We start from the raw sequence: 20,355 nt of genomic DNA on the forward strand, positions 1-20,355 counted from the left end.
CTCTTTCAGTCTGTTCTTTTGGGGTTTCAGGAGGGCTCCAGCTCAGATATGAGGCAGGTCCAGATGGCACCCAAGTTTGATTGGGGTGTTGCTCAAAGGATCAAGACTCAGTCTTTCAAGTCTGGAAGCTGACTCTCAAAATCAGATGGCCTCCAAGGGGACCGAGCAGCTAGATAGACCCACAGCGATGGCTGGAAGTGAAACGAACGATGGCATTTGCATCATGTCCCCACCCCGTGAGCCACCGCCAACCCCCTCTAAGGGCCTCATGTTCAGAAGTTGCAGCAGCCCTAGAGAACCCTGGGAAATCCAGTGCAGCATAAGGAAGCTAATTTATCACACTTGCCCTGTTTCCTACCTGGAGAGGCAATTCACCGAGCTTGCTGTTTCAGCCAGCTGTTAGCTAGATCATGAATGATTTAACAATTGAACCTTTACTGTGTATATGCACTCGATAAAGTAATTATTTATATAAATTATTTGCTTTTTTCCACGGCTGCCTGCAAAAAGCTAAATTGATACCGGTACAGGTTTTGTCAAACCAATAGGTTATGGCAAATCGCTTCGTCCAAATTAAAATAGATCTCAACATCTCACAGCTTTGTCTGTCTTCACCATTCCTTCCAACTATGGAAAGCACCTTTGCAAATGCCTTCTGCCGTTCTGCCAAGTTAAACGCTCCGAGATTGAGATTCATTCTCCTTTTGCTGAATGAAATGTTACCAAAATCCTGCCCAGGGGGGTATTGTCAATACCTGTGAGTAGACAGATCACAAATATGTCTTCTGCACAGTGAAAGCATATCACTGCTCATTCAGCAGCCATGGCATTCGCCCCATGTCGGTTGGACTAACCCGACCATTTGTAATCTGGAAGAAAGGAGATGGCAGCTAACTTCAGGAGGTAAACAGGAAGAACCTGGCAGTTAGTTAAAACCCCAGGCTGCTATCCTCATTCAAAGTCACAAAGACCTAAACGGTGAAAGCACATTCACGTATGTGAGCGTTGTGCGTGGGTTTTGTTGCGGTTTTTTGAATTTGTTTGTAAGTTAGGAAACATTTCTGCTTCAGGAACACCAGACTTGCTGTTCAGAATAAGTCCCTGTGTGTTCATTGCATTTAGTTTATTTTTATTTTCCTAGATGACTCATTTCTTTTCCTCCTGAAGGAGAGATTTATTTCTAACCAAGTTGCGAGTCAAGTGATATTTCATAACAATATTAACAAATTGCAAGTAGATGGAAAAAAGCGCAACACTCCCAAATCTTATGAAAGCTTCTTCACCAAATCTTAGAGAAAATTTCTAGTTGAATTTAGTCATCGGGAGCTCATTACTTTGACAGTAATTAGGTTTGTGTGTGTAACCTCAGACTAATGTAACCCAGGTCCCCATCGCTGGAAGAGTCCATTTCCCCAACATTTTGGGATTGTATACCACCCTCCTGGCTCACGTCCAGATGTGGAGATAAACCCCAGTGGAGAAGGGAAACAGCTTGCCTTGGAATCTTATCAGGAACATAAATCAATAGTGATCCCCATGGCCTGTATCCAATTAGCAGAAAAGGAGCAAAGCCCTTCCAGGTGTCTTGAAATCTCAGAACATAAATATAGAAGAGAAGAAATGGCACGTGCCCCCCCTTCCACTTCTACCCCCTGCCCCCAACAAGGAGCATATTGAGGTCTCAGGGAGGCTTGTCAGCAGATTCCCCTGCAAATTAACTCAGTCCATGATGAATTGGGGCTGGTTCTCTTGGATGTGCTATGGATGTAGGGAGATGATGTAGCAGCTTGTAAAGGCAATAGGAGGGAAATAAAAACTGAGAGCCTCTGAGGAGTATAGAGAGAGGGGAAGGAGAAGTTTTTGCCCAGAGCTGCCGTGGGATAACTTCGTCCTAGCTGCCTTGGTGGACAATAGACAAGAGGGTAGGTTCTCATGTCAGGCTGCTTGGGTTCAGATCATTGGGTGAGTTTCTGAGTTGTTGTGTGTCTTCCTTTCCTCCCCAGGAAAGTGAATATAGCAATAATACATGGTTCTTGTGGTTTTGTGAAGAGTTAGTGGGTTAATTGGTGGGTTGGGTGATTAGCAAGTGTTAGCAAATGGTAGCTGTTATATCATACAGTTGAATCTCCTCCATCCAATAATGGAGTAACGGAGGTTGGAATTTTGACCACTGTAATCACGTCTTTGCTTGCGTTATTCCAGTTACCACTTCCTGACTTTTAGAAGGTGAGGTCCAGAGTCCCTTGTCACTAATGTCCTCACTAAACCAGACTTTCTCTTGTCGATGCAAATAATTCATAACCAATCTATAAATCAAAATTGGGTTGAGTTTATTATGAGCCAACCCTGAGGACCATATAGCCCAGAACAGTTCTTTGACAAAGGAATGGAGCACTCCAAAGAAGTGGAGTGTACAGAGTGGTTATACACCATCAAAGAGCATGTATCGCGTATGATTGGAATGTCCCTTTTCAAATAGTCACAAGATCACTTTGCCAGCACAGCAGGTCAGTGGTCACAAGGTGGGTGGTCCAAGGTTAGCGCAGCAGGTCAGCAATTAATCCTTAGTTTAGAGAGAGATGCCCGGTGGGGGAAGTTACATCCTTATCTTTAAGGGCATTGTTCTTGTCTTTAGGACATAGTAAATATTCAAGGCAGATATACAATCCATGTTCAACATGCCACGTAGCCCCTTTTGGAAAAACAAGGTCAGGCCGGATTAGTGTTAGCCCAAATGGCTTCCTCATATACTCCAGTATATTCTACTGTTTGTCATTTACTTATCAGTCTTGGAATATGCTTCCTTCATAAACATCTCAGCACCTCTTACAGGTTCAAGGACCATCACCCATTTTTCCTCTGTTACTGAACTACCAGGGCATTGTGAGTTTATCTGACAATAGCATCAACACACATTTCAGGGATTACCTTGATCGGGTAACCCTCTAGATGCTTGAGACACAAAACAAAGTCCTCAGGATACCCCAACAGAGAGATATAAAATGAAGTTGCAATCAAATGAGGTGGTAAGAGACTGATAAGTGAAGGAAAAGTAAAAGGAGTGATATGATGGAGACGGTGGTGAGGTCAGGAGAAGTGGAGTGAGATTGACAGGCAGGGCCCTGGGAGGAGGAGGTGATGTTGGAACCAAGATTTGAATTAGGGAATCAACTCAACCTCCTTAAGACCTCAACCAGTCTCTAAGACTGAACAAAGGAAAGATAACCTGCAGAAGCAACTGAGAAACAGCAGCCAGAGGAGGCTGGAGGAGAATGAGGCATTTTAGCCTCACCCAGCAAAGATTTAGGTCAAAAAAATCCAGCTTGGGCAATCCAGCCAGTACAGTGTCACCATCTTTTTTCCCTACAAAAACGTGCATTTCTCTCCAAGTTCAAGTTCTTGCCAATTCCTTCGACACATCCTAATCAAACCTCTAACAGCCCAGAAACTTCTGGCTAATTTGGATTCGACTAAAACTTTTGTACCATGACGTTATGTAAAGAGATTCAATTATGGTGCGCAATGTTTTGTGAGTAACTACCGCCCATAAAAAGTTAATTAATCAGGGCTGTGTCAATTTCCTCGTGCCATGTCAATTTGCTGCCAGGTAATTAATCACTAATCAGCCACCAAGCAGCAGGCCGGGGGGACAATCCACGAGCCATTTATTGTCTTTCCCCCCAAATAAATGGCACGCGCAGCCGGGAAGAAACACATCTTGCCTTTCATAATATTTTTATCGACACTTTTGCAAGTTGTAATGGACGGCAGCAACAAGCAGCTGCAGTTCAATGGAATATGAATATTAAAGAAACAAATGAGCAGAGATTTATAGGACATTGCGTTTCTGTTATGTCAGTTTTGAGATTAAACCGAGCAAATGAACAGTGAAAAATTACTCTTCCATGTGGAGAATGGCGATTAGACTTGTACATTAATTAGAAATTTTTGTTTTCCTATTCAATGCATTTCAAATGAGGATGTCCTGTAAGGAACTGTTTGTCCAAAGTGTAGATTTATTCACTTCTAAACAGCAGTATTTAATATCAACATGCATTTAAAAATGGAACAAGAGTCGATCCCAAATGTGGGTTTCAGGCATAAATATATGTAAATAGGAGAACCAGAGGTTCCGACAAATTAAGTGACCGTTTTGGTTTTTTCGTGAATGACTGAATGGATGGAACACCCCCTTTTTCTCCCAAACTTTGAAATTACTGATTTTTAACAAAATTGGAAGGCTTTTCACTTTTGTTTTGACCTAGAACTAAATATGCTCCATCGTGTTAAATTTTCCACTGAATGTCAATTAAAGATAGTGACCTAATTGTGTATAACTTCTGTGTTACAAACCTATTCGATGTACCTTTGAGATTCATTATGAAAAAATAAGCAAACATTTTTGCCACTTGGAAAAAAATTCTGTTTTTTTGGACAATCCATTGTGATGTTTATCACACAATGCTCTGCCTCTGAAACTGAGCTATAGCTGGCTGTTTATCTCGCCTGGGTATGTTACCTATTATACGACTTCTTAATTTATGGTCCAGCACATGGAGTGGGAGATCCCCCAAGGGGAATCCTGCAGAACCATGAACCTGCTGTTGAAAGCGCGTCTGCACCCCCAGAATTGTGTAAGTGAATATTTCCTACCATAAATTACTCACAGAACAATTCAACCCCAAATTAGCATGAACATCTCTCAGTCTTCAAATGCTCAAAGAGTAGGGGGAAGTGGCATTATGGAGCAAAGAAGGAGGAGGAGGAGGAGAAAGAGAGAGCCCCCTCATCCGTTCTGATGGCACACCTTTTCCAGGGCATCTGGCAACCTCATGCAAATTCAAGCCAGCGCACGAATGCAAAGAATAATTGCCCATTAAAGCGGTTGTATATTTTTATGGCTTTGATGCTGAATCTGCCCCCCTGTCGGCTTTTGCATCTGCTATTCTTCCATCTCTCCCAGAGCTCTAAAACTTTAATATGCAGTTTATAACCCTCAAGTATTTTCCCCTGGTTTTGTGTTTCTTCTCTTGGGATTTCCAGGCTGGTGAGATGATCTCATTTGTGTTTATTTCTGAAGGTAAGCACCATATTCGTAAAAAAGGAGACGGAAGGGGGAAAACGCGCGTTCGTCACTGTAAATACATTGAATGCAGAGCTCAGAGAAGGTGGGAGGTAGGGGCTTTGTCTTGGAGGGGGAGACAGGCAGTAAGCAGTTGACACTTTGGTAAATGGCCCATTTGGCTGCTTGATACACCCACACATTTTCCGTTTAAAAATGTTGATTTGCTTTGATTCTTGAGCACGTCACAGCCTGCCTCTTGTTACATCTCTGAAGTTTCCATTTCATTGAGTTCCACGGTATACAACTCCTCATTCCCGTGAACTGAGATGGTTACTCCGTTAACCTCCCCCAAAATAGGCTCTGGGTATAAATCTAGCTGAAGGTTGGGAGTGGGTGGGCTGGCAATGCTGATGTGTCAACAAGATGCGCAATTGGTATTTGCTCCAAAAGCTCTCGTCCTGTTTTCTTCGAGAGAAACTCATTTTTAGCTTATGAGCTAAATCCAATTTTCGTTGCAATGATACCAGATTTTTCACTTTGATTCATGCTGGATAAGGCTTAAGAGGGAACCTTTCCAGTATAATGAACCTATGGTTTTTTTTCCCTCCCTTGTCTCCCTCATGCCAAGAACTAAAGATTTATACTGTATCCACAAAGCAACCTGAATACTTTCCATTGTTTTCCAATGATGGTCTGTTTACATGTTTACGAACTTGAAGTTCAATTAGAAAAAAATCAAACTCCAGTGCTGAGGTTCAGAAATGCCTACAATTTGGTGTCTTTTCTTTCTCACATTGTTCTTTAATTAACAAAGAGGCATTTACAAATATGAGACAAGATGACAGGTTTACGACTTTTATTAACATTGATTTACTCCATTCCAGAAATGGAGAGGACATTGTAAGTTTCATTTGGCATTTTGCATTGGATTTATTAAACATTTATTGCCCACTTACTGGATCCAAGCTCCTAGACTGGGGCATTGATAGATGACATGATAACTTTCACTCAACAAAGGATAAGTGTCATGCCACAAAGTAAGCACATTATTAAGACATCTTCTTTCTATGTGGTTCAAGGAGAAAGCCATTTGGGTTTTGTTTAATCTGTGTCTGAATCTTCTATCCACCTAGTTGCTTCAAATATGCAGTTAACCATGTCCCAGCATCTACAAGCCAGCGCACCTGGTAGGCAAGTAAAAAAAATCATTTTCCTCCATCCCACTTTGAGTCTAAAGGAAGCTTAACAAACAATTGTGGGTTTTTTGCCCTTGAAATTGACCATTTGTCTTAGTGGCAAGAGAGCCAGGCTGTCTTAAACCAGCCATGGGGGGGAAATCCTCTGATGGAGAAGGGGAGAAACTCAAAAGGCCCAATGACAAATCAGACGAGTTAGGGATTATAAAGATTGTTATTTTCCACTTGTCTCTTCTTGCACACATTTATTGCATTCAGAGACTGAGATTAGCTGGGTTGCCAGAAAACGTTGTCTGGGGCTATATGAAGGGAGCCATGTGACTGAAGGTCTTTTGATAGATACCCCCTGTCTGGGGAGAATGTTTGAGTCCTGCTCTCCCCTAGAACCAGAAACTGATCTTCAAATTCTGACCCCTGCAGCAATAAAAGTGAATTTAAATGAATTGAGAGTTCGCAAGAATTCCAAGTCCAACACGTTTATCCAAGTCATCTCCTTTTTTTAACGAAATCACACATATTCCAAGTCTGGTTGCTATTTCCGGGCCAATGTAGCAAGTATAAGTATGGATGTAGAAATTATTTTTATAAGGATCATGACTGAGATCCAATTGTATCATTTGTATACTGTTTATTTGCAAATCCTGGGCAGGACACTTTGCATAGAGGACAGTGCTGTGGAAGGTGGAAGGTGAAGAAGGGCTTCTACTCCTTCAGAAAGAAGGAGACTAGCATTGGTTAATCACCAGAGGGTTTCCACGCACATATGACGTTATGTACCAGATACCTGCCTGTGCCAGGCACTCTTCTATATCAGTGAGCAGAACAGATGGAGGTCACCGCTCTCATGGAGCTGGCATTCTAGCAAAAGCGAAAGTCCTTCTTCTTCATTTCTGGGGCCCAAGCTACTTAATTGCCAGTACACCATGGGAGGTTCATGGCAGTCTTCTCCAGAAGGAGATCAGAAGAGGAGTAATGGTGTGAAGGAAGGAAGGAAGGAAGTAGGGAAGGAGGGAGGGAGAAAGGGAGGGAGGAAGGTGAAAAGAAATGCTCATTCATCATAGTGACTAACTGGAGACTTCATAAAGAGACCCCTTGGCCAGCTCTAGATTGGCAACAAGAAAGAGATAGCTGAGCAAACCATCCATCTAGGAGACTCCCATACTTTCTCCATGAAGCCTCTGGTCCAAAGCATGAATTAGGGAATCTCCATGTTTTGCCTAAGAGTCCTGGGCCTCCCAAGAAGTTGATGTCTGTGGTCCTTCCCACGTTCTTTCAACAAAATAAGAACTCCACTGTGCCCTGCGTGGAGGAGCCCGAAGAGCCTCCTATTAAGACCTCTAAATACCTTATCCTGCCCGGGAAGGAGGTTTTCTCCCTGTAGCAAAGGGGGTTCAAAATGGAATCCTGGCTCTACACTTTCAGCAGCTTGAGCTCCCCTCGCTCTACTGCTGAGCTTCTGTTTCATGTTATATCTCAACATCTAAATCCTCCAAGAATTATTGTAAAACCTGCTTGTCGCTGAGAGGGATCTTGTCTCGCTCACTCTGCACGGTAGCCGGCGATAATGAATGGGTCAGCATAATTACCGTGTTTCCTCACACAGGCAGCCAGCTGCTCTGCCAGATTGTGAATTTTTCATTTTCTTTATTTCAAAATCCAGGGCGTTCCTATGAAAACTTAATATTTGAACTGTGGCAAGAAAGAGGTGGAGTCAAAACCACGCTCACTCATTTTCTCCCCGGTCCTGACACGGATATCTCCTATCTCATTACTTTTGGGCTCTTATGATATTAGGATTTACCCACTTTCTCCATGAAGATTCACACCTCTCTACAACTTCAAGCACATTAGTTGAAAACACCAGCCAGGAAACATGGGTGCTAAGGGCTAGCAAGCCGAGAGTTAAGTACAGCTGAATGGTTTGTTTCTAACAACAATTTTTAAAAAGGTTAAAAATAACCTGTACGGTTACCTCAGACACAGATGGAAAGATAAAGCCATTCTAGATTGGTTCTAAAATCCTAGCATTTTACTGGCATCGTGAGAGAAAGAGATGGTGGAATCCATGAAGTCTAGCTGTTCGCCATTCAAGAACACACGGAGAATTCCAGATGATAGCCAGGCAGTCTGTCACTTCAGGTTCAAGGGTTACATTCTGGTCCATGCAATTCCATGAGGTGGTATAGAATTGGGAAGGGCTTCTGTGGGAAACCCCCCTCCCTGTCCCTCCCGCCCTCCCTTACCACCCATCATGCAACTACAAACATCCTCTGTCCAAGGACTCTGGGGGGAATGGAAAGAGATGGAGTGGAGGTTTCTACTCCTGAAGGCGATGGAAGGGAGGGGAAAGGCCCATCTTGGCAGTTTGGATGTAGAGTGGAGACAACTATAGCACAAGATGAAATGCAACACCTTGCGAGAGGTTAGGTGTTCCTCAAAATAAAGAGCGAAGTTTGGGTGTGCTGAGTTAACCAAGGTAAAGAGCTGCTTTCACTGTAGTGCCTTCGTGAACCCTTATGTTTACATCAAGCCAAAAGAAACTCTGTGTCCTTCCCAGCCTTGTATGTCAATACACAGACTGTATGGAAACGCAAGAGAGATGGAGCAGGGTAGGGAGGGCTGTGGATGGGGAGGAAACCCATCCCACCCTGGTTCATTCCACCTGTCTCCCTCTCTCTTGGAATCCTCAAAGCCCCTGCTGGGTAAGCGACATGAGAGAAGAAAATGGAGCAAGGAGAGAAGGTTTACTGGATAGCCTGTCAAACATTTGGCCTGACCACAGCCCACAACTTCATGCCCTTGTCCAGGTGTTTAAGCCATCCTTACATTCATTCCAGTGTGCAATATTTAGAACTTACTGTGGAAAAAGCGGGTCTTCTGCTGACTTGGGGAGGCACAGGGAGATGCAAAGACAAATGGGATATGGAGGGAGCCTCAAGGAGCTTGCAGACTAATTGGAGAGAGAAAACTTTACAAATGACTGGCTCGCCTCTTCTCCAAACCCAGGCCCCATGAGAGGTTGGGTGTTCTGCAAAATAAAGGGTTGCTGGAAAAATGAAGTTTGGGTGTGCTGGGTTATCCACGTTAGAGCACTTCCCTCACGGTGGGGCTTTCTGAGTCGTTAATTCAGATCTCTTGGGATAGCGGTTTCCCAAATGTGTTTTCCCAGACAAGCATCCCCTCCCTGGGATGCAGTTTGGGCAACACTGTCTGCTGCTTAGTGGGATGAGACGAGCAAGGTCAGCGTAGTGAGAGCACTGTGAGATGTGGAGGAGGGGAAGGAGCCGGAAGACAGAAGCGGTTTCCTGAAGGCTTCATGGGTTAGGATCTGCCTGTGATGAGAGAAGGAGGTCCTAGGCAGAGGCAACAGAATTCATTATCAGGCGTCTCAAGCATCAGGCTTGATTTCCCTCTAGCCTCCTCACCTAGTCATCCTGCTCAGAGAATTTTCCCCCAGGGAAGAAAACCCTGCCCACACCCTCTTCAGAGTTGAGTTCCCAAACTTCTCTGTTTCTGTTTGTGGTTGTTGTACGTGTTTTAAAAACTGTATCAACAGTTAAGAGGCTGATGGGACGTTGGTAATGATTTGTTTCCTGGAGCATGAGGGGTTCGTATGCTTAGGATGTATATATGTGTCTGTAGGAACACAGTACTATGGTTAACGATTTTTAACAAGCAATATATGTACACAAAGGAAAATGTGGAAAATAAATAAAAACTAGATAGGGAAAAGCTATAAATAGACAACTAACACTTAGTCATGCAGTTCAGCCCCACAGATAACTATGAACATAGAACTATGTGTGTATATGCATATACAATTATATGCAGACGTACATACACATGCAATATAAATATGCATAGATACACATATCTAAATACGCATATGCAGGTATACACATGCACAGTATATATACATGTATATACATACACACTTAAGTATGCTGTGTGCTCAGACACATATACAAATATATATTAGACACAATAGATATGTGAGCGCATATGTATGTCTGCAGATAGGTAGATGATAGATAACAGACACGACAGTTTGGGAACACACTGCACATATACCTTGCAATGCACCTTTTTAGAAATTTAAGTTTGTGCAGTGAGCTTTTCTCCTGTTACTAAGAATTCTTTGTGAATGTCATTTACTATATTCTCTCGGGCACAGGGACCACCGTCTTAACTAGCCCGTATGCTCTGGAATCAGACCTTGGCCTCCGTCCTGCCGCCCACCTTTAGAACCTTGACTCTAGCATTGGGGCAGGTGTCCAGCCTTGGCCAGCAGGGAGAAGGGTTGAATCGGGGGTTCCCTCAATGGCAGGCGTGCGTCTCAAAGCCTTTTTCTGCTCTCTCCTCTCGTCCCGTAGTGCCAGGCTTCCCGTATCCAGCTGCCACCGCCGCGGCCGCCTACCGAGGGGCGCACCTGCGAGGCCGCGGCCGCACCGTGTACAACACCTTCCGGGCCGCGGCGCCGCCGCCCCCGATCCCGGCCTACGGCGGGTAAGCGGGGCAGCCTCCCGGGCGGGCCTCCCTGCACCAGCCCCCTCCTGTCTGCGAGCGCATGCTGGTCTTGACTGTCCCACCAGAACCTCCCCAGCATGCAGCCCGGCGCGCGCCTGCAGTGGAGCACCTTGCAAAGAGTATTGAAAAATGAGTGTAATTTGTCCTGTCATGGTTGGTGCCTTTAAGCATTCTACATGTCACATGTTGTTATGTAAATTCTCTTTGAGACTGAATGCTGGAGAACAGAGAAACGGTTACAGCCAAAGATGTATTTCGGATGATTGCAAACATCTGGTTATTAAGGAGGTTGGATCACATTTGCCCCTTGAATCTGTCCGTGGAGGGACCTGAGGTTTTCAAACATAAAACTCGCTGAGGTGGTCTTGTTCCCCACCCCAAAGACACTTTGCGCTTCAAGGTTTATGAACCTTTGGCTGAGAAGAGAAAATTAGGTGTGGAGTCAAATGCAAACTCTTAAAGTTCAATGAAATTGGAATTAAGACCGTTTTAGTTGGATTTTCCAAAATGGCATTTGTCTTCCTTTCCCCTCTGAAGGAAAATGCAAATTGATTCGTTCCCCGTTGCCAGTTCTGTCTTACTGTGCATGGCCTTTGGCATTGCCAAGTGAATATCAAGGAATGGTGGTGAATGCTCAAAATTATTTTTTGAAATGATACTGGTGTGGGTGGGCTGCAATCCTGAAATGCTACCCTTTCTGCCTTCCTGTTAGGGATCCTTCTAGAACATTCTGGCATCCCTGGAGTCAGGAAGAGAGGGATGTCTCTAAGGCAATGGACTTCAGGGGACATTTGGAATGTCTGGAGACATTTTGGGTTGTCACAACAGGAGCAGGAAGGGGTGATGGCATCTAGTCGGTAAAGGCCAGGGATGCTGCTAAACAGCTACACTGCACAGGACAGCCCCTCCTCCCACCCCAACACAGAGTTCTCGGGTCCCAAATGTCAACAGTGCTGCTCTAAGGATATCTCAGCTGTGCCCGCGACAATCTGGCACAAGGCTTCACTGGCCAATGACTGGCTTTCTGGTCTGTAGAGAGAATATAGCTCTATTCAGGACTATGTGAAAAGGGTTAAATGCATTTTTTATAGCCCCGTTGTTTATAAATCTTTTAGAAAGCCTGAATTAGCCTAGATCATCTCTCTATTATGCTGATGGCAAAGGGAAACTCTCTTCTTTCATTATTTATTCGTATCTCACCCATTCCAAAGAAAGCATTTGAAGTGTTTCAAAAACGAATGTAATGAGACAAAGTTAAGAATATAAAGAAATGAAACTAGATGACATCATCAGAAAGGGATTATATAGGCAGAGAAAGAAGAAAACGTCCATCGTTTCTTGTGTCATCATTAGACTTGAGTCAATTCTGAGCTTCTTAGGGGACAACAGCAAAAAAAAAAAAATTACGGGAAATATGATGGATAAAAATAAACCAAGGATGAATTGGCCCTAAATTCTTCCCACCCTCCAAAATAATGCATCTGCATGTCGTAAGCCTTATATATCTATCATACGATATGAGAAATCATTGACACTGTGATCATTGTCTCCAGTCCCACAGTATTAAGCCCATTTTATAGATCCAGAAATGCAGAAATAAAGATTTGTTATTCCCACAGTCACATAATGAGTTATGAAGGGGGGAAAAAAAAAACAAGTTACCCTCTAGGCTCATGTAATTACTAAAGCAAGATTCATAAGCCATAAATGCAAAATTGCATGTTTATACCACATTAGTTTGTCTGAAAATCATTATCTCATGTTAGTGGATGGTAATTGTAGCTTTTCTGTCTTTGTACCCTCAGTATCTCACTACTATATTGAACAGAAAAAAATAAAGTAAAATTATATGGCTTATCCTCACATGAACAATTTGTAAAAATCTCAGAATCACACACCTGCTGTAAAATTGAAATTTGCTAACTTATAATGAACTTGCTCTTTGCCGGGAATAACCATGCATAACTAATTAATGCCACGTTCACCAGGGAGAGACCCCCGCCATCTCCAAATGGTGAAACAGTGTGTTTGTGACTGCTTCGGACGTGATTTAATTTTAATATTCCAGCGATATTCCGAATCATTTTGGTTATAATAGTGGATCGTGCCTCTTTGCTGACAATATTATGACTGGAATTCTGAAACCACGCTTAGTAGTAAGATAAAATTCTCAAGACGGGAGAAGGAGGAGGGGTGTGTGTCCATGTCCTCAGGTTCTCTGAGGACAATGTGCTGGTCAAAAATGCAACTAGTTTGCCCAGGTGTTTGGCTGGATTACCAACTGGCTGGACTGCATGGGCACCAAATGAAAAAGCGTGCACCCAGCATCTTAAATGAAGGTTTCCCTGTTCCTCTGGATTATTTGTCTTAGGCTAAAGGAGACCACAGGAGTACAGCTCACTTGGAAAGGACCAGAGCAGAGACTGGCCAGAGGAGGGCCCTGAGCTTGTGTTGAGTGGAAGCAAGTAGCAAAGAGGTTGGAAATCCACTCTTGTTTCCAGGAAGTGACATTCTCAGGATTCAGGTGATCCAGGAGGTCTTGCAGATTTCCTGTAATCTTTTTTCTCCAAAGTCCTTTGGGGAAAGATTTCTAGATTTGACTAACGTCTTTACTCCAGTCTGCTTCAGCTTAATGCCCATTGACCTAGCATCTATCGTGTTCCATGCACTGTTGTACACTAAGGATGCTGAAGCAAATGGTACCTTCAGAGGTGTTTCTTCCAATTGGGGGCAGGGGGGGGCCACATAAGCTGACAATTTCAATAAATGTGGGAAGCATGGTAAGCGATAAGGTACGGTGTCGTGTGAGCGCCAAGAAAGGACTGTTAGCCCAGCTTAGATGTTTAGAGACGGCTTCCAGGAAGAGAAGTATAGGACACATTTAAGTCCAATAATTTCCTAAATTGCCCTGTTCTGTCTCACACTCAGCAATCTCCATATTTTCTACTTAGCAAACTGCATTTATTAAGGAAGAATTTATTTTTCCCACTGTCCCCAGTTGAAGACATGTCTAACTGCCAACCTAAACCTCTGTTCTTCGTGAAGTATCCAAGATGGATATACTTAGTTACAAAAATCCCAAGCAAAATGTATCATTCATTCTGTGCCCATGTATGGCTTCCATATTTTTTTTTCTGGGAGATTGAAATAAAAAATCCCACAGGATCTCTGTGGCTACCTTTGTGAAGCCTTGGAGGACCCTTCGAGGAATCCAACATCAAGATAGTCGTACAGGAGGACTCACCAAGAAGGCCCTTACATTCATCCATTTCCTTTTATTGATTTGGTTTTCTCCTCCACATCCTGATATTTTCTGAAGACCCTCCTAGCAACTATAGAAAATAGGCTATGGAGAGGCCCTATCTTCTTCTTTCTCATGTAGTTAAATCGAAACTTCTTAGGATATTAGTGCATGAACATTCCTGGGGAGTGTGTCAGGGGGCTCTTCTCTGGGACCACGGAGGGCCCTAAGAATAAGTGAAAAACCCTAGACTGAGCCAGCCAACTCCCTATTGATTGCCAGCCTTAAGTGAGAATGAGTGATGAGTTAGAAAGCTAGTGTCTACACAGTCCGCAGGATTGTTACAGTTCTATAAAGACATGGACTTCGGGGTAGAAAAGATTGCCTCACTATTCTATTTCACACTACCCTGGGTAGCTGACTTAATCTCTTCAGATACAGTTACCATAACAGGAAAGTGAAGGTTAACTTGTAGGATTGATAGAGGATGAAATAGGGAGAACCATACTAAGGTGACAACTTAGTAAGGTCTACCCTGTGACTTGTGTTTAGTGACCTGTAGCTACTGTTGTTGAGGTTGATGTAATCATTGACCTTAGCTGCCTATACTCTTCTCTTGGTCCAGGTCCCCTTTGCTTGTACTGAGTACACAGGCAGATCCTACATCTCTCCTTCTCCCTCCATGCATCACTTATCCCTTTTCTGTGGGGCACCTGCAGGTCACAGACCTCCCTTTGCCACAAGCCACAGCAATGGCTTTGGACAGAGGCACTTCAATAGTTTATGGGATATGTAGATCATAAATAAAATATGAAGTGGTGAACAGTCTTAGAGAAAGCTGAATGGACTAGGTTTTCCATTTTTCTCCTCGCATTTGATCCTGGTTTCAGTTTCCATAGAGAAGCCACAATGGCCAGTCTGTCTTCCTGTGACTCATGTTTGGGAGAAATGACCCATTGGGTAATTGCCATCCAAGGGAGCTTGCAGGCTGATGTCTGCGGATGAAGAAGGCAGGTAGAAGCATTGGAGACACGCCCACTAGACTCAATACAACATCTCGTGTTAGAAGACGGCAACTAAACCCCAGTGCCCTCCCAGAAGAATCCCAAGAGATTGGCCTCACCAAGTTCTTGTTCTTAATTAATTAGTTAATAAATTATTAGACAACTACTTATCAACTGCCTACTGTGTACCATGCATACTGTATGGGGATACAGTATGGTGCTCTAATGGAGCACCATAAGAGATTATTAAAATTATAAATGACTCTAAGGTAAGCATCCAACATCTGCTATAGGGTTTTGGTCTTGCTTCTCGAGGGTATCTTTGAGTTCTGCACTTTCTCAGGTAATTAATTATGACACATCTATTCAACTTCTTAGAGTTACCTTGAGAAGTATTTTGGTAGACTCTGTCCTACCTTGCGTATAGGAGAAATATGGTGGTGTTCCAGGAGAAAACTTCTTAAAGTTGGCCAGTGCAGGAATGAAACCCATACATAGATCCTGTGGGACGGCTCACAGGTTAGGTCCTAAAAAAGCCTCTGACACCAGGACTGTGTGTGTACCTTTCCATCTATAAATCAACCACGCCTTTGGGTTTTAATTTATAAATGTCTAATCCTCAGATTGTGTTATTTGATGCTTAGGAACTTTCTCATTTAATATAAACACTAGGGATTAAAGTCATCATCACGTATTCTCAGAATACTTCCCAGAATTCTCTCTAGCTTTTTATTTTTTTCTGGTGTGAATTCTTGTTTAATTTCTCAGCTAGTTTTAAAATGTAACCTCTCACATTAAAAAAAAAGCCTTCTAGGGGGCTGGCCCCGTGACTGAGTGTGTAAAGTTCCACATACTCCACTTCAGTGGAGTTTGCAGGTTTGGATCCTGGGCGCAGACCTACTCCACTCGTCAGCCATGCTGTGCACGCATCCCACATACACAATAGAGGAAGACTGGCACAGATGTTAGCTCAGGGCTAATCTTCCTCAAGCAGAAAAAAAAGAGAGAGAGAGAGAAAGGAAGATTGGCAACGGATTTTAGCTCAGGGTGAATCTTGCTCACCACAAAATTAAAAAATCCTCTTAATGGAATGCATTTATAGACAAACACCATAAATCAATGATTCTTAAACTTTTCTGGAGGAGGAGTGGGATGTCACAGTTGCCTTTGGTGATCTAATTAAAAATATCTATTTTCCCTAGGAAAATATTCACCACACGCAGACACACACCCCTCATTCTATACAAATACCAGGGAGTTCATGGACCAACCTGATAGCCATTCAAAAACAGCCAGATTCGAACACATTAAAAAATTTAATTTACTTTCCAGTTGGAAGGGGCAGTAAGGTAGAGCAGTTTTAAATAACCTTTCTTTCAAGAATATATTTGTGGTTGGGATATGTTATATGACACAAACAGATTGTGTGTTTGGGCATCCTATACTTTCTTTCTTTCCTTTTTTTTAAGTAAACTAATTTACTATAGTGCAATCATTCCCTGCTTGCATTCATCCAAATATTTAACTACTGTTATTACCTTTCTAAGAAAATGAGATGTGCATTTGCATTATGTTCTTGCAAAAACATATTGCAGTCCCAAAGTGATTGACAGGCAATACAATTACCTTTGCATGGCTAGACAGACCGCCTCTGCATTAAAATAGGGCTGCACCTGTTCAATGCATGGTGGCAACTTCCTTCTCTTGTGACTGGGCCGTGGTTAATTTATCTATGGATGCAAACTAGACATCAACCCCTGCCCTCCTTTTCCTGCCTATCGGATATTTTAAGTGCACTTGTTTCATGGAGCTCCAAAAAGTGTCTGGATACATTCTTGGAAACCAGCATGAGCCTTTGTAAGAGCTGTCCTATCTCCAGCTTCTGTTTAGAATAAAACCTAGGAAGCTGACCTTCAATGTTGTCTCAAACATAAAGTAGAATGGCACGCGGAGGGGGGTGGTCCATGGAGCAATGAGTCTACCAGTCCTTGGACCAGCAGCATCAGCATCACCTGTTACTTGTTAAAAATGCAAATTCTTAGAGCCCCATCCAGATCTATTGACTCAGAACCTCTGGGCTGGGCGCGGGGCCCGGCCATCTGTGTTTTCACAAGACCTCCAGGTGATTCTGATGCACGCTGAAGTTTGACTACTGCTGCCTGCCATAGCAGTTAAAAGTTTGGGCTATGGAGCCAGATTACTTGGGCTGGAATCCCAGTTTAGTCAATAGCTAGCTCTCTCTGGTTCCGTTTCTTTCCATCTAAAGAGGCAATGATAATATTATCCATCTCATAGGGCTACTGTGAGGACTAAGTGGGATAATGAGCACAGAATGCTTCGATGAGGGACTGACACTTAATAATCGATCTATAAATGAGGAGCAGTATTTGTGCTCGTGCTATTAATAGTAGCTTAGGGGAAAAAACCACAGTCTTTTTGTGAAACTGGCAGCCCATGAAGCAGCTTCCTTTCACACTGCCAGTGAGGACCACCATGTTGGTCCCTCATTTTATAGAGTTATCATGAAGGTAGATCACGCATCCTTTAGTTCATTTCTCTCCAAGATGTGCAAGTGCTGCCCTTGGTGAAAACAGCAATCCCTACCCAGCGTGGTTTATAATGGTAGCTAGAATTCTTGATTTCCTTTCTCAGTGAAACCACCACATTGTGCTGGGCCTCTGAACCTCCCCAAAGCGAGAGATTATGCCCTTCCTGTAGGCTCTCAAAGGTGTCCAGAATCCTCTAGACTCTGGGCCCTGCACAAGCTCTTCCCTTTGCCCTGCCTGCTCTTCCACCTCTCTGCCTGGCTAAGGCGTTGACATTTCCATGACATTTGCTCAGCTTCCCTCACCACTCTTGCTTACCCTCCTCCTTCCATTACACGTTCAGAGCACCATTATTCTTCTCCTCCGCAGCACCCATCACAGCTACAGTTTTCAGTTTCTGCATATGGATTTGTGACTGTGTGGCCCACTGCCTGTAAGCTCCCTAAGCACAGGTTTCAAGGGTGGACTTGCTCTCTCTGCTCTTTGTGCCTTAGCATCCTGGTTGGAGTATAATAAGCATTTCAATGGTGGAGAGAGAGTACTCATCATTCAGTTTGTTTGAGCTTGTCAAAATGCGGACGCTGGATCACATTTTCTCTTTGGTTCTGTCTCATAGTAGGGGGATGTCAGGGTTCTAATTTTCAATGGCTCACGGTGGAGGGCAAGGCATAATTTTCAATGGCTCATGGTGGAGGTCAAGGGCTGGCAACTATGTTACCCTACTGAACAAGACAGAGGCAACTATCAGGGCCTGCTCTTTTGTCACTTCTGGAAGTTGTTGGTACTAATAGGCTTGACACAGAGGCACACAACCAGCCACAGTGCACAAGAACTGGCCCTCATGAAAGAAAGGGCCACTTTCTCAGCCAGAGCTCAACCTCAGCCACTCCTGATCCACGATGCATGCCCACTGGAACAGCCCTCAAGGTGTGGGCTCAGCTTTTCTCTCCATTATTCACAGAAGAGCAGACACAGACTGGGTCCCCCTCCACAAATATTTAGAAAAAGGCATTGTTCCTATATTTAAATATATATTAATGTTTGGTCAAAATATTAAAATTTGATTCACACCTGGATCACTTTCTATCTAGCCTCTTACCCTGGCCTCCTAGTCAAGGTCCAGCTTTTGAATCTTAGTCGCCTCCCCCTTCCCCACTGACCGCAGCCAGTGATGCTGAATAACCAGATCAGAGACAAACTTGAGACCACAAGATCCGTCCTCCTAATTGGTTATGGAATTCTAGCTGGAGTCGATGAGCAAATTACTCTGTGTCACTTTCTGTCACCTCCTAATGCCCAACCTGCCCTTTAAAATATGGGCAATATTCACTCCACAGATACGTATGGTAAATCTTCTAGGTGTAAAAGTAATGTGTTAGACACTAAGCGAGACAGAATGTTGAGTAAGCCATTGGGCGCAACTTTCAGGGTGAAATGAGCCACATCCACAAATACCTTTAACATGAGGCAGAAATTGATGAGTAGCCCAAGTGGGGGTCAGAAAAAGTGATGTGGGTGTTTACACGAGGAGGGAAAATCTCAGCTTCAGGCGGGCGTTGGATAAAGTTCATAGAGATGGTGACATTTAGTAAAAACTACGATGTCAGGCATGTTGCTCATTACTTTGCACGCATCATCTTCTTGACTCCTCCCTCGACGTGGGCACTTCCCTCTTTCCCCATTTTACAGATGAGTGAGTGAAATTCAGAGAGCTTAAGTAATTAGTCCAAGGGCACATAGCTGCTGATTGCTGAGGCTGTGACCCAGATGCCCATGTGTTTCCCATCTAACTTGGCTCTTGAATGGTGATCTGCTTTTGGATGAGGATAGTGAGAGAAAAGGCCGTCCCAGAGCAAGGAATAGCATGTATCCAGGCACGATGGCACGAAAGAATGGGACAGAAGCTGTTTGATATGGCTCAGTGATCAGCTCTGCGGTTCTGGGCCCAAACTAAACATTTGTTGCTTTCCCCCGTTTCATCAGATCTGTTCCAAGTCCTATTGGCAGAGGCTGGCCCTGCCTTCTGACCTCCAACAGACACTGTCTTTTTATGTTGGAAATGCTGAAAGAGAATTCAAAGCATAGCTCAGGATGCCGCACACCTCAGTATCATGGATTAGGGTTGGACGCTGCTTGACAAGTGCTCTCGTGAACTGTAGCCCTCTCAGATCAAAATGAAAACGATTCCTACCAACCTTCTTAGCATGTGAAATCGCTGCCACACTTTTAAGGATAATGGTACTTGGGGTTTAGCCAATCAACTCTGCAAATCCCTGAGAAGCACACTACAGTGTTCTCCAGCAAACCAGTGTCACTGCCGTGTGTGTGTGCCTGTGTGTGCGTGTTGTAAAGTGCCTTCCCTTGGCTCCATGTGCTTGGCTTATGTGGGGGTCTACTCTGCTGCTGAAACCTGCTGGAATCCCTTGGTAATCGAAGTGTCGCTTCTATTAGAACCGCAGCTCCATTCAATGGTGGGACTCATTGGTCCTTTGCAAGCATCATAAATCATCTATAAACTCTGTGGGGAGATATCAGAGAAGATTATTAATAACAACTATCATCCTTTAGAAAACACGCATTTAGAAACACGTGTTCTTATACTCAAGATATCCTGTGATCCTCCCAAAAGACTGTGAGATGGGCAGGCTATCTATGATCCTCATTAGACCCATTGTAATGTTGAGGAATTCTAAGTCGGTTTCCCATGATCGCACAGCTGTGGGCTTCTTTTCCTGGCTGTTTCACTCAAGGTATACCAAGAAACTTCTGGAGAAGT

General features: G+C 43.6%; 1 protein-coding gene across 11 annotated transcripts in view; it reads left to right on the top strand.

The window, feature by feature from the left end:
* Positions 1-20,355, top strand: part of RBFOX1 (RNA binding fox-1 homolog 1) — a 1,010,377-nt gene that overhangs the window by 938,431 nt on the left and 51,591 nt on the right. For all 11 annotated transcript variants that reach the window (XM_046668733.1, XM_046668741.1, XM_046668738.1 and 8 more), the window contains one exon: positions 10,635-10,767. In XM_046668733.1, the coding sequence (XP_046524689.1) occupies positions 10,635-10,767 (133 nt within the window). The remainder of the gene's footprint in view (positions 1-10,634; positions 10,768-20,355) is intronic.

Source organism: Equus quagga, chromosome 7 (genome assembly GCF_021613505.1).
Source record: "Equus quagga isolate Etosha38 chromosome 7, UCLA_HA_Equagga_1.0, whole genome shotgun sequence".
Classification (NCBI taxonomy): Eukaryota; Metazoa; Chordata; class Mammalia; order Perissodactyla; family Equidae; genus Equus; species Equus quagga.